This window comes from Sceloporus occidentalis, unplaced genomic scaffold (assembly GCF_023333645.1).
Source record: "Sceloporus occidentalis isolate IW3139 unplaced genomic scaffold, rSceOcc1.0.p SCAF_3, whole genome shotgun sequence".
Classification (NCBI taxonomy): Eukaryota; Metazoa; Chordata; class Lepidosauria; order Squamata; family Phrynosomatidae; genus Sceloporus; species Sceloporus occidentalis.
The window spans coordinates 222,616,961-222,630,188 of record NW_028316983.1 but is presented as its reverse complement, the minus strand read 5'-3'; the positions used below and the strand labels follow the sequence as shown (position 1 = coordinate 222,630,188).

The 13,228-nt window shown below is 43.8% G+C and overlaps 1 protein-coding gene across 2 annotated transcripts; it reads left to right on the top strand.

Annotated features, from left to right (window-relative positions):
• Nucleotides 1-39: 39 nt before the first annotated feature.
• KLF10 (KLF transcription factor 10) lies at nt 40-12,659 on the top strand. 2 transcript variants are annotated; one of them, XM_089517749.1, is made up of 4 exons: nt 40-229; nt 6,569-6,805; nt 7,193-8,102; nt 11,241-12,659. In XM_089517749.1, exons 1-4 carry the CDS (start codon nt 194-196, stop codon nt 11,498-11,500), a joined length of 1,443 nt encoding a protein of 480 aa, XP_089373875.1. In that variant the 5' UTR covers nt 40-193; the 3' UTR covers nt 11,501-12,659. The 2 variants fall into 2 exon arrangements, with proteins under 2 accessions (XP_089373875.1, XP_089373876.1); XM_089517750.1 differs by lacking the exon at nt 40-229 and adding an exon at nt 3,551-3,780.
• The last annotated feature ends 569 nt before the right edge of the window (nt 12,660-13,228 follow it).

Genomic DNA, 13,228 nt, shown 5'->3' with positions numbered 1-13,228 from the left:
CACACACCTTTGCAGGCGACTGGCTGGGGCTGTCTCCGCCTCCTCTTGCCCTGGGCTGAATGGGGAGCTGCCCGCCAGAGAAAGAGGAAAATAAAGAAGGGACTAGAGAGGCAGAGAAGGAAGGAGGAGATCAGGCGAGGCCAGGCGCTTGTCAACAACCGCAGAGGCTGGCAGAGCGTTGCTTGCAGGGGCCATGCTGAACTTTGGAGCCCCTCCTTTCCAGTTCACGGTCAGTGCAGAGGGTTCCTGGCTTCCTTGCAAGATGGATTTTTTGTAGGGGAGGGGACTAGAGACTGAGGTTGCATCCACACTGGAGAAATAAATAACCCGGTTTGGCACCGCTTTAACTCTTTGTCTGGCTCAAGGCTATGGAATTCTGGGAGTTGGAGTTTGTTGTGGGGCCCAGAGAGACCCCCAGAATTCCATAGCCTTGAGCCAGACAAAGAGTTAAAGCGGTGCACATATACACAGGTATGGAAGAGGGTCTTCTATGGGGTAACTTTCCAAAATTTGGGAGGAGTGCATGTGTGTGTGCGTGCAAATATGGAAGAGGATATTTTGTGGGTTAGCTTTCTGAGTCCCAAAGGGCCGGGGGAGGTTTGAGGTGTGTGTGTCCCCATTATATCCCCCAGCAACAACTTGGAAGGTTGCTCCATAAAAGACCTTCTTCTGTGTATGAATGTACGTATGCTTGTGCGAGCATATATACATACACACACACACACACACACACACACACACACATTATTCCTCCCCCCCCCTCCCCAGCCCTTTGGGACTCGTGCACAGTTCTTAAGGTTACCCCACACAAGATCCGTGTGAAATAAAATAAATCAAACTCTAGGTTTTATCTCGCTTTTATGCAATAAAACGATCAATGTGTATGTGTGCATTTGTACACACACACACACACACACGTTCCCCCACCTCCTGCACTATGGGAGTCATGGACAATTTGGAAAGCTACTCCACAAAAGACCCTTTTCTATACACACATGTATGCATGTGTGTGCATATATTCTATATGTATATATGTATGTGTATGTATATACGCACACACCATATTCCTCCCTCTTTGGGACTCATCTGCAACAGTTTACCTCACAACCAGACCCCTTCCATACATGTATGTATGGGTGTGCATACACACTTACACACACACAATATCCCCCCCTTGGGGACTCATCGACAACTCGCAAGATACCCCACAAAAGACCCTCTTCCATATGTGTGTGTGTGTGTTGGCTCACACACAGGTCCTCCTTTTCCAGGACGCGCCCTACTTTTCAGCATGGCATTTTCCAAAACGTCCTCCATTTTTGGAGCCTGAGAGGCGTGAATTGGGCATTTCTATGAGCGTTGTTAAGCTTTTTGGTTTCGTCATCATGTCCTCCACTTTTGGAGCCTGACTGAGAGGCGTGATGAAGGAACAAGCTTTTGGTTTTAGTCATGTCCTCCATTTGTGTGTGTGGCGCCTGGTCCTCCTTTGCGGTCGGGACGCCTGCGGGGAAGCAGCTGGCGGGGGTGGCGGAACAGGGAGGGACTGATGTGGGGGGCTTTGGGCCCACCTTCCCGCCTGGCTTCTGGTATGACCTTTGGGGAATATAGAGCAAGGAAGGCGGGAAGGGAGCAGTGAAGGGAAGCGTGGGCGAGGCCCGCTGGCGGCTGCGACTCAGGGATGAGGCAGAGAGAGGAGGGAGGGAGGGAGGGAAGAGAAGGAGGGGGAAGCCAGGCAGGCAGGGCTCCAGGCTGCTGAGGAGAAGAAGGTCCATCGGGGTTGGGGCGAGAGAGTGGCCTGGGTCTAAACATTGACGCTGGTCCAAACCACACTGCAGAAATAGTCCACTTTGAGACCGCTTTAACTGCCTTGGCTCAGTGCTAGGGAACTCTGGGAAGTGTAGTTTTGTGAGGCATTTAGCCTTCTCTGTCAGAGAGCTCTGGTGCCACAACGCACTGCATTTCCCAGGATTCCCTTGCACCGAGGAGCCAGGGCAGTTAAAGCAGTCTCAAACTGGGTTATTTTTCTGCTGTGTGTTTTGGGGGAACTGAGGTGCCTCGCTCCCATTGAAAGGCTGAGGGTATTAGAGGGAATGGCCGAGACCTTTTTGAATGGCGGGGGGTGGGACTAAAGGGCCATTGGCGGTTAAGGGTCGTCGCGCGTCCCGGGCTCTCGCCTCAGAATGGGCGCTTGTAGTTTTCCCTGGTTCTGCGAGGGAGCCTTTGCGGGAATTCCTCGCGCGCGCACCCCACACATAAGGCCCTCTTTTGCGGGAGAAGGGAGGTGGGCAGACTGGGCGGGAGACACGAATCTATGCAAAAGGTTTCTTGTGACACCGTTTAAAAGGCCCAGAAGGAGTTTGTGGTTGTTGTGTGCCTTCATGGCGACCCTCTTTCCCTCAGTTTTCTCCGGAGGGGGTTTCCATTCCATCCTGAGGCTGAGAGTGCGAGTCGCCCAAGGTCCCTCGGTGGGTTCTTATGGCAGAGAAGGCATTCCAGCCCTGCTCTCCAAAGTCATATCCCAGCACTCGAAAGCATTACACCACACTTCCTCGTTTTGTGCTTTCACGTTGCTTCCGACTAAGGCCAACCTGACATGTGGCATGTTTCCTCAGAGCCGGGGTTTTGCCATGGCCCTCCCCTGAGGCTGAGAGAGTGAGACTTGCTCAAGGCAACCCAATGGATTCATAGGGCTGAGCCAGGATTCGAACTCAAGTTTCCTGAATCATAATACAGTTCTCAAACCACAACACTACACTGGCTCCTCTTAGTTTTGCATAAACTTTGGGCCAAATAAAGTGGTGGTCAACTTTAAGATGCCACCCAAGAGCCATTGTTAGCTTCACTTTAGCAGACCTCATAGACTGGTCTCATCCGCACTGCGGAGATAACGCAGGCTGACACCACTCTGCCGTGGCTCAGTTCATATCAGGGGATATTAGGATTTATACGTTTGTAAGGTATTTTAGCTTTCTCTGTCACAACAAGCTACAAATCTCAGAATCCCATATTACTGAACCACAGCAGTTAAAGCTCCACTCTGGGCCCCACAACAAACTCCAGCTCCCAGAATTCCATGGCCTTGCAGCCAGAAAGAGTTAAAGTGATGCCAAGCTGAGTTATTTCTCCTGTGTGGATGCCGCCTGTGTCCCTGCACGGTATAGTTGGCTCCTTGACTGCGCGCATGCGCAGCTTGGCCTTCGGGCGTGGGAGTGAAAAGGTGGGCGGAGCGTGAGAGGAGGGCGGGGCGGGGTGAAGAGAGGGCGCGAGCCTTTTTCGGAAAACTAGGTGAAAGGTTGCGGGAGCCTCCGCCGCCGTCCTCAGTTTCACGTTTCCTCAGCGCCAAGAAGCAGCCGCTGATCACGCTTCCTTCACATGCCCTCGTCCCCTCCCTAACCTACTTTCAACGGGCTTCAGCCAATCAGCTCCCGCCCTGCCTTACCTTGGTGGCCAATGGGCGAGGGGCGTGGGCGGTGCTAGAGGAAGCCCGTGCGTGTGCTGTTTGCGACGAGGCGCGGAGTGAGTCACCGCAGAGGGCTTCTGAGGTGAAGCGGGCGCAGAGCCAAGATCCGGCTGCTGTCGCTGAGACACTCCTTCGCGAAGCTCCCATTGGCTGAGCGCCGGTTGCCTTCCGCGCTGCCTCTCCCTCGCAACCTAGTTCCTTCTACAGAATCCTCCCTTTCCGCCGTTCTGAGTGGAGCGCTAGAACCGCCTCCGATCTTGGATGCTAAGCAGGGTCAGCCCTGGTCAGTACTTGGATGGGAGACCGACAACCAAGACAAGGTGCTGGAGACTATTATATACAATCAGCCTTCTTTATCCACAAATTCAACTATCCATGGATTCAAAGTATTCAAAATAAATATGAACTCCTAAAAGGAAACTTTGATTTTCCCATTTTATGTATGGGATATTATTATTATTATTATTATTATTATTATTATTATTATTTCTTACCTGACTCTCCTCACAGCTGAGGCAGGTTACAACATAGTTAAAACACAATCACGACATACAATGCATATATTAAGGTGCATAAAATACACATATTACGAGATCTACGCAATATTTATATTACAATACATAGAACGATAATTAAATATAAAATTCATGTTTACATATTTCAGAGGAAGGAACTGGCAAAACCACCTCTTTGAGTATTCCTTGTGTCTAAGAAAACCCTATTAAAACAAACAAAATAAAATAATTGGGTTGCTCTAAGTCACGGGTTCTCAAACTTTGATTCTCTGGATGTTTTGGATTTCAGATCCTAGAATTCCAGACTACTACTGGTCAAGCTGGCTGGGGCTTCTGGGAGCTGAAGTCCATAACCCTAACAGGACCAAAGTTTGGGAATCACTGCAGAGTTAATGCAGATTGAGACTGCTTTAGCTGCCATGGCTCAATGCTGTGGGATTTGTAGTTTCATCCTGGAGAGAGGTGACCAGTGGGGTCCCACAAGGCTCTGTCCTGGGCCCAGTGCTATTCAACATCTTTATCAATGACTTGGATGACAGAATTGGGGGCATCCTTATTAAATCTGCAGATGACACCAAATTATGAGGAATAGCTAATACTCCAGAGGGCAGGATCAACATTCAAAATGACCTGAATAGATTAGAAAGCTGGGCCAAAGATAAAAAAATGAACTTGAACATGGAGAAATGTAAGGTTCCACATTCCACTTAGGGCAAAAAAATAAAATGCACAGATATAGGATGGGTGACACCTGGGTGAATGAAACTACGTGTGAAAGGGATCTGGGAGTCCAAGTAGATCACATGTTGAACATGAGTCAACAGTGCGATGTGGTAGCTAAAAAAGCCAATGCAATTTTAGGTTGCATCAATAAAAGTATAGTGTCTAGATCAAGAGAAGTAATAGTGCCACTGTATTCTGCTCTGGTCAGGCCCCACCTGGAATATTGTGTCCAGTTCTGGGCACCACAATTCAGAAATGACATTGAGAAACTGGAGCGTGTCCAAAGGAGGGCGACAAAAATGGTGAAGGATGTGGAAACCTTGCCCTATGAGGAACGCCTTAGGGAGCTGGGGATGTATAGTCTGGAGAAAAGAAGATTAAGAGGTGATATGATAGCCCTCTTTAAATATTTGAAGGGAAGTCATATTGAGGAGGGAGCAAGCTTGTTTTCTGCTGATCCAGAGAATAGGACCCGGAGCAATGGATGCAAGCTGCAGGAAAAGAGATTTCACCTCAACATTAGGAGGAACTTCCTGACAGTAAGGGCTGTCCGACAGTGGAACAAACTCCCTCGGAGTGTAGTGGAGTCTCCTTCCTTGGAGGTCTTTAAGCAGAGGCTGGATGGCCATCTGTTGGGGATGCTTTGATGGAGAGTTCCTGCATGGCAGAATGGGGTTGGACTGGATGGCCCTTGCGGTCTCTTCCAACTCTATTATTCTATGAGTTATTCAGCCTTCCCTGTCAGAGAGAGATCAAGGTCTAAAACAGACTGCAGAAATAATCCAGTTTGTGACTGCTTTAACTGCTTTGCTCAGTGCTAGGGAATTCTGGGAACTGTAGTATTACGAGACATTTGGCCTTCTCTGTCAGACAGCTCTGGTGCCATAATAAACTACATTTCCAATAATTCCCTAGCACTGAGCCAGGGCAGTTAAAGCAGTCTCAAACTGGATTATTTTTGCAATCTGGTTGGGACCTAAAGTTTGTAGGTTGGAAACCTTGGTTGGGGTGGACCTCTGTTTGGAAAACGTACACTTGTGAAAACCCACTAATTGACCCTGGATACTTTTTTTAGTGGGGCTACTCAAGACAGTAAAACTAGAAAGCATGCAAAATAAGGATCCAATTTTTCATTTTTATGGCTGCATCTGTATTGCAGAAATAATGCAGTTTGACATTGCTTTTGCTGTCATGGCTCAGTGCTATGGAATCCTGGGATTTGTAGTTTGTTGTGGCACCAGAGAAGGCTAAATATCTCACAAAAGGACAAATGCCAGATTTCCCTAACTTTGAGCTTCAGCAGCTAAAACTATGTCAAACTGCATTGTTTCTGCAGTGAAGATGCAGCCAATGTTATGTAGACTAAAAATCTAGGAGAAATGTTACAACCTTATGTTGGCTCAGTAACTGAATTAGTTAGGGAAAAGGTTTATGCTTAAAAACAGAAGCCTGTTCCTAGGAGGGCTTGGGAAAATTATTATTTTGTATTATTATCACTCCCCAAATCCCCTAGCAGAACAGGCACTATAACTTTTTGAAGCTCTGCTCCCAAGTTATCACACAGTAGAAATAAAAAATGAACATTTGAGGCCTCAGTCTGTGCATATTAACCTAGCCACGAGTTTTGTTGATTATAGTCATAGTGAGACAGATTACTGTTGGTCTTTAGCACAAATGCTGTTTGATGATACCTACACAAGGAAAAATCCTATCGAATAAGAGAACAGAGAAAAGAGGGAACCTCTTAAGCACTGGAGTTTCTCCATATGGTCTGCTTTTTTCCAATCACTGTGCAATTTTTTTTATAAGTGTAAATATTTTTCAAATATATTTGTTACTTTATGTTGAAGAAATATCCCCTTTTTTATAGGATGAAGGAATGGAGATGATTACCAAAAAGCAGTGTAATAGGAAGTGTTCTTGGAATAATACTCCTGAAAACAGTGATTTTGAAGCAGTAGAAGCTCTGATGTCCATGAGCTGTAGCTGGAAGTCAGACTTCAAGAAGTATGTTGAACTGAGACCAATAACGCCAGCTTCGGATACATCTGAAGAACTTGAGGACAACCTGCTACCTCCTGCTGACTTTCCTACAATATCAACCTTTGTAAGTTTTATTCTGTATATGATTTACAGCTCAGCCCTATGTTTGTTGAGAAGGAAATTCCACTAAATTCATTGCCACTTACTCTGAATAAGCACGTACAGGATTGCAGTCTGAAGTCCAAATAGTTATGTTGTACAGTCAGTGCTCTGTAGTCACAGATTCTTTATCCATAGATTCAACCATTCATGGCTTGAATAGTTATGTATTCCAAAAAGTTGATTTTGCCATTTTATATAAGGGGCACCATTTTACTGTGCCACTGTATTTAATGGGACTTGAGCATCAATGGATTTTGGTATACATGGGATATCCAGGAATGAAACCCCAGCAGATACCAAGGGCCCACTGAATAGCTTGCTCAAAACACTGTGCTTTTGTTCTTTCTAGTGTTTGACTCCACCCTACAGTCCTTCTGACCTTGAAATGTCTCAGGCAGTCCATCCAGCAACACCAGCACCATCTACTGTGCAGAACAAGTCACCTACTGAGACTTCTGCACAAGCCTTTACAGCAACAGCTTTTAAAGAGACCGAAAATGTTCCAGCACCAAGAATAGTGAAAGCTCAAGCAACAAGTGTCATTCGCCACACTGCTGATGCTCAGCTTTGTAATCATAGAACTTGTCCAGCAAGAAGCTCCAGTTTTTTGAATTCTCAGGATGATAACAAGAGCAGAGACAATCAACAAGGCAATACCAAACCAGAACTGCATTCAGCTGGTGAAAATGTATCATTGAGTGCTGCAGTTTCTGAACACAAGGTGCCAGGGATGGAAGAGAAAAGATGTTCAGTGTTGGGAAATGCTTCAGTGCCTTTCACACAGACTGCACCTGTTACCTCCGTACCTGTCCTTGGGTCAGCACAGCAATCTTCAGTGGTAGTTTCCCCACCTCCTATGCATTCAGGGACAGTCCCTTCTGTGCCACTGGTGTGCCAGATGGTTCCGCTCTCTGCTAACAACTCTGTTATGACAACAGTAGTGCCCAACACTCCTTGCAGTCAATTGACATCAAACCTGTGTCAGCCTATGGTGTTCATGGGAACCCAGGTTCCCAAAGGAGCTGTTATGTTTGTTGTACCACAGACTGTTCTTCAGAATCCAAAAGCACCTGTAAACAGTCCCAATGGCACCAGACTCTCACCTATTGCTCCTGCTCCAGGTTTAATCCCTGCTGCAACAAAGGTCACTCCATCTGTTGACTCTTTAAGAATAAGGAGTCATGTTTGTAACTATCCAGGGTGTGGAAAGACATACTTCAAGAGTTCCCACTTGAAAGCTCATGTTAGAACACACACAGGTAAATTATTCTGAAATCATTAAGTATGAGAATTTTGAAATTCAGGAGGGTGTGGATGTTTGTGTGCCTGCATTGTGATTCATGTGGTGAGATTTCCCCTTTACTTAACTACATTTAGAACTGTAGAAAATGTTTCAGGAAGTCCAGAACTAATCTGTTTGTTTCTTTCAGCATCCCTTATATCATCAGTGTGGGGAAAATTTACCAACAGTGAAATCCTGTACATATATACTGAGAAGTAAGCCCCATTGAATTCAGAGGGGATTATTCCAAGGTAAATCTGTATAGGATTGCGACCTATGAGAAGTGACTGAGAATAATTTGAATTCTGCCTTCTGAAATATGGCCATATTTCTTCTTGGACTATGTGAAATTATAGACGCAGCATAATGACATTAACATTGCAGATAATGGTTTCTTTTTCCTTTATTTGTCAATGGTTGCAGGAAGAATCTATTTGATCTGCTATTGATAAAAAAAAATCACATTAACATTTTTTCTCTTGCAGAAATTCTAATATCTATTTTTTTTTTCAATCATTATTTTGCTCTTGCAAAATGGCTAATGAATCTAACAATTATATATTTAGATTGGGGCAAGAAAAGTTTAGCCCTCAGGCCATATATATTCAGTGAAGGCCTATTTTGCAACCTCTGATCTCCATAAAGCCTCAGGCACCAATGTTTTTTCAAACAATTTTTTTTTTGGCTGAAAACAGTTCAAAGCCTCTGCCAAACATGCTAGTTTTGCCCCAAGGCTCCCTCACAATCAGCCAAAACCCAAAAAGCCTGGTGAAGCTCCCATAATCTTGATGAGTTATAAAGGCCCCATTCAGACTCACCTATTTGCGCTGGATGGAACTGGGCAGATTTGGGCCCCCTCCTCCCAAATCCCTCTGGAAGCAAGTGCCCACTTTGAAATACCTTATTCGGGGTTATTTACCCCTAAATGCCAGTGCAGCTATTTCCAGAGAGTTCACATTTGCGGGACCAGTTTAAAATGAAGTCACCTTTGTTGTCAATCAAATTCAGTTCCTCTGTCGTCAAGGTGATGTTTCCTGCAGCCATTGAGCAATCAGATGTGTGCTTTCCCCCCTTCTTTTTTTTTAAAAAAAACAGGTGCCAGTACGCGCAGATGCTGTCAAATTTAAAAACCTTCAGGTGTGTGTGTGTGTGTTGTGTTTATTTGGGTCACTACAGATTATGGATCTTCCCCTGCCTTCGTTTTTAACCCCAAAATGCAATCTAATGCAATCTCTGCATCCTCCCTCCATGCGACCCCAGAATGCCTCATACACATACAACAACAACAACAATAATAAAAATAATAATAAATTCCTCACCTCGGGATGCCATCTCTATATCTTTTACTTTCCCTCAGCCACCCCAGAATTCCTTAGAGACACATACAGTAGCAAAAGCATTCTGCCTCAATTTGCCAAATTGAAAGAGAAACATTTGTAACATTCGCATATAAAAAATAATTTAGAAAAAAAGCCTCTTGCAAAGTGCCGTGCTGGGAGCAAGCTAATGTAACAGAAAGTAGCACACAAGCAGACACACATTCTATCTATATATCTATCTACCTGTAGCAAAAAGCATGCGCATAGTCTGTCAAAAATAAAAAAATAAAAAGAGAGAGAGAGAAAGCTGCCTCCGAGAGCAGAGGCTTGCTCCGTTCCCTGCCCTCCCTTTGACCTACCCTGAATTGACCCTTTCTCCGGCTCCTTCCTTCTCCGCCTCCTGCTCCCCCGTTACCCTAATTCTGCCCTTGGCACCCCTGGCTCCATCTGTCACCCCGATTGCTCTTGGCACTCATCCTCCGGCTCCTTCCTTCTCCTCTTCCTCCTCCATCACCCGATGCTGCCCTCCATGGCCCCCTTCTTTCCCATGGCTCCTGCCTTCTCTGCCTCCTCCTCCTTCTGATGCTGCCCTCCATGGCACCCTTCTTTCCTCCGGCTTCATCCTCCTCCGTCACCCTGACTCTCTTGGCACCCTTTCTCCAAGGCTCTTTCCTTCTCCTCCTGCTCCTGCTCTGTTACCCCGATTTCCCTTAGCATCCTTTCAAGGCTCCTTCCTTCTTCTCCTCCATCACCCCAATTCTCTTGGCATGGCACCCTTTCTCCAGTTCCACCCTCTGCCCTCCCTCTGACCTAAATCCCTCCCCTGAACTTTCCCCGATCATGATTGGGGACAAGTTCATATTCGCCGGACCCGTTTTTAAAAAAAGATACAGCTTTTACTCCGCTTCCAAATGACCCGCACAAATGGAACTTCACATGCATAATTTGGTTCCTGATCCAGGGTAAAAGATAGCCTGAATGGCCCCAAAGATTTACTGAACCCTCCCCACTTGGCCCAACCCACCCCAGTTTAGATGCATGGAGAAAGAAGTTTTTACAACTATTCTGACATACAACTTGACCAAAATATTTTAGTCACATCTTGGACTGTGCCTGTATGCTTGTGTGAGAAAGAGTTGTAGTAGACTAAGAAGGGAAGAGTGATTTAATGTAGAACTGACTTACCCATCCTAGAAAGGACTGGAACTGGAAAGATGTGCAGTTTGAAGTTGAAAAGGCTTGTCACAAATATGTGTGCATGCCCATATCTGCTTATGATTAATATGCCAACACACCAAGTCATTACAGCTTTCCTTGTCTGTAGGGATAACTAAAGGAAGAATGCATTTGGAACTGTAAAGATTCAGAGCTGGCTACTTGCCACGAGAAGACATATAACATTTAGTCAAACCCATTCCTGCATAGGGAAAGCTCAGCTGCTTTAGTCTACTATCTTATATAAACTTGTTTAGTTTCATAACATAAAAATTGGAGGTGAACCTAAATCTTTCTGATTTTAAAAGCAGTCATCTAATCACTGTTCTGAGATAATCCAATTTATTCTCTAGCAATTTAGTTAGTCAGTGTGATCTTGAGACTGAGAATAATTTGAATTCTGCCTTCTGAAATATTGCCATATTTCTTCTTGGACTATGTGAAATTATAGACACAGCATAATGACATTAACATTGCAGATAATGGTTTCTTTTTCCTTGATTTGTCAATGGTTGCAGGAAGAATCTATTTGATCTGCTATTGATTAAAAAAAATCACTTGTGCTACATTTTGTATTTTAGGAGAGAAGCCATTCAGTTGTAATTGGAAAGGCTGTGAGAGGAGATTTGCACGTTCTGATGAACTGTCTCGCCACCGTAGAACACACACCGGGGAGAAAAAATTTGCTTGCCCAATGTGTAATCGAAGATTCATGAGAAGCGACCACTTAACCAAACACGCACGGCGCCACTTGTCAGCCAAGAAGTTGCCAAACTGGCAGATGGAAGTGAGCAAGCTAAATGATATTGTTGTACCACCTATTTCTGCACCTGCACAGTGAGGTAAAACCATCTGAAGACACTGTTAACTAAGTATTGTCACTGTGATTGGAGAAGCAACAGTGATGGCAAACGGCTTGCAAGTCTGGTTCTCGTGTCAGCCTGTGATAGAGACTCAAACAGATGAACTGGTTGTGTGTCTTCTGAGTACCAGTGACCTAAGAGACAGGAGGTTTTTCTTGTACTTGGAGGAAGGAGAAATGAAAGTGTCAATGCTAGCACAAGAAACTTGTGGAAACTTCATACACACTATAGATCAGCTAGGCATAAACCAGAGATGGATGCAGGTGTTTAACAATCTTTTTAAAGAGATTGTGAACAAAGACCAGGAAGGAATGTCAGTTTCTGGTACAGAATCGGGGATAATGTTCAGTTTATACAAAAGTGCTATAAATTCCTTGGAAGCAGAGAGATTTGGTTTTATTCTCTTTAAGATCTAATTGTGATTGATAGTGGAAATTAAGTTACCTAGAAGCTTGAGATTAGACCTGTTTATCTCCACACCTTAATATATCAAGTATAGTTAACTACAGCATTCTGACCAGTTATCAAACATATATTTAAGATATATGGTTGGATTATGGTAACATGGAAGTCGATAGTATTTTCACTATTTGTTTTGAAAACATCAAATTAGTATCATTAGTAGTACTTCACCATCTTTTGATGTATCTGCTTTTAAGTTGCTTATAGTTTCATTTATACTTTCCAGATTCTATGCCACTGAATTTTCAAACCTTGAAACTGCACTTTGTTTAAAATATAATTGTAAAAGAAAACTTTGCAGCTTTTCTATTTTTGAAGGAGGGAAGGACAGACAAGAGTTGTATGCTATGCTACTTTCTAAAATATTACTCTGGAAAGATAGCTTAGAATAGAAGCATAAGTGGCCTTTATATTTTGAAGGTATAGTTTAAACTGTACTAAAATAAAAATGAAAAAGAGGGGTTGTGTAAGAAACAAAGAAAGTTGTGATGTCAACCCTAAATGACTGTACACCATGATTTCCCTGTCATTTCCCCCTTCCTTCTGCTGTATTGGAGAAAGGTGAGCTGCTGGAGAGTGGTGTAATATCTATTTTGTGACTACTTTAAAAATTTGCACAATGTTTCTTATAAAGTACTTTATACCTTGTTTACAATAAAAATCAATTTTCTTCAATATGAAGAATGTATGCTCTTTTCTTTATTTGTTACAGTTTGCAAGGAAAATTACATTAAAAGCCAGTGCAACACTACTCTTTAAAATAAGTGAAGAGCTGTCTGAAGGAAATGAACATAAAATTTCAATTGTCCTAATTTGGTAGTGCTATACATCAACATTTCTTCATGTTTGCTTCCTTAAGTAAATATTTTTAACACTTTATTCATGAAATCTGACTATGACAAATTGTATCCTGAACTATGTATTTGGGTATATAATATGGATCCCAACATGGAAAATCTTAGTTGTAACCAACAATATTTACCATTTCCTTTCTTAACAATATATGGGGCACATTAAACTGGTAGGGTTTTGTTTTGCTTTTTGTTATTCTCTTTGGTCTTGTCTCCTTTTTGTCTTGTTTCCTACTCCTATTTTTTTATTTAATTTGTTCTGGCTGAATTTCAATTTTTCCTCTTGGTCAGCATGTTGTAGTGATTTGAACATATGATAGGAAACCAGGGTTCGAATCCCCACTCAGCCATGGAAACCCACTGGGTGACCTCAGACAAGTCACACTCTCTCAG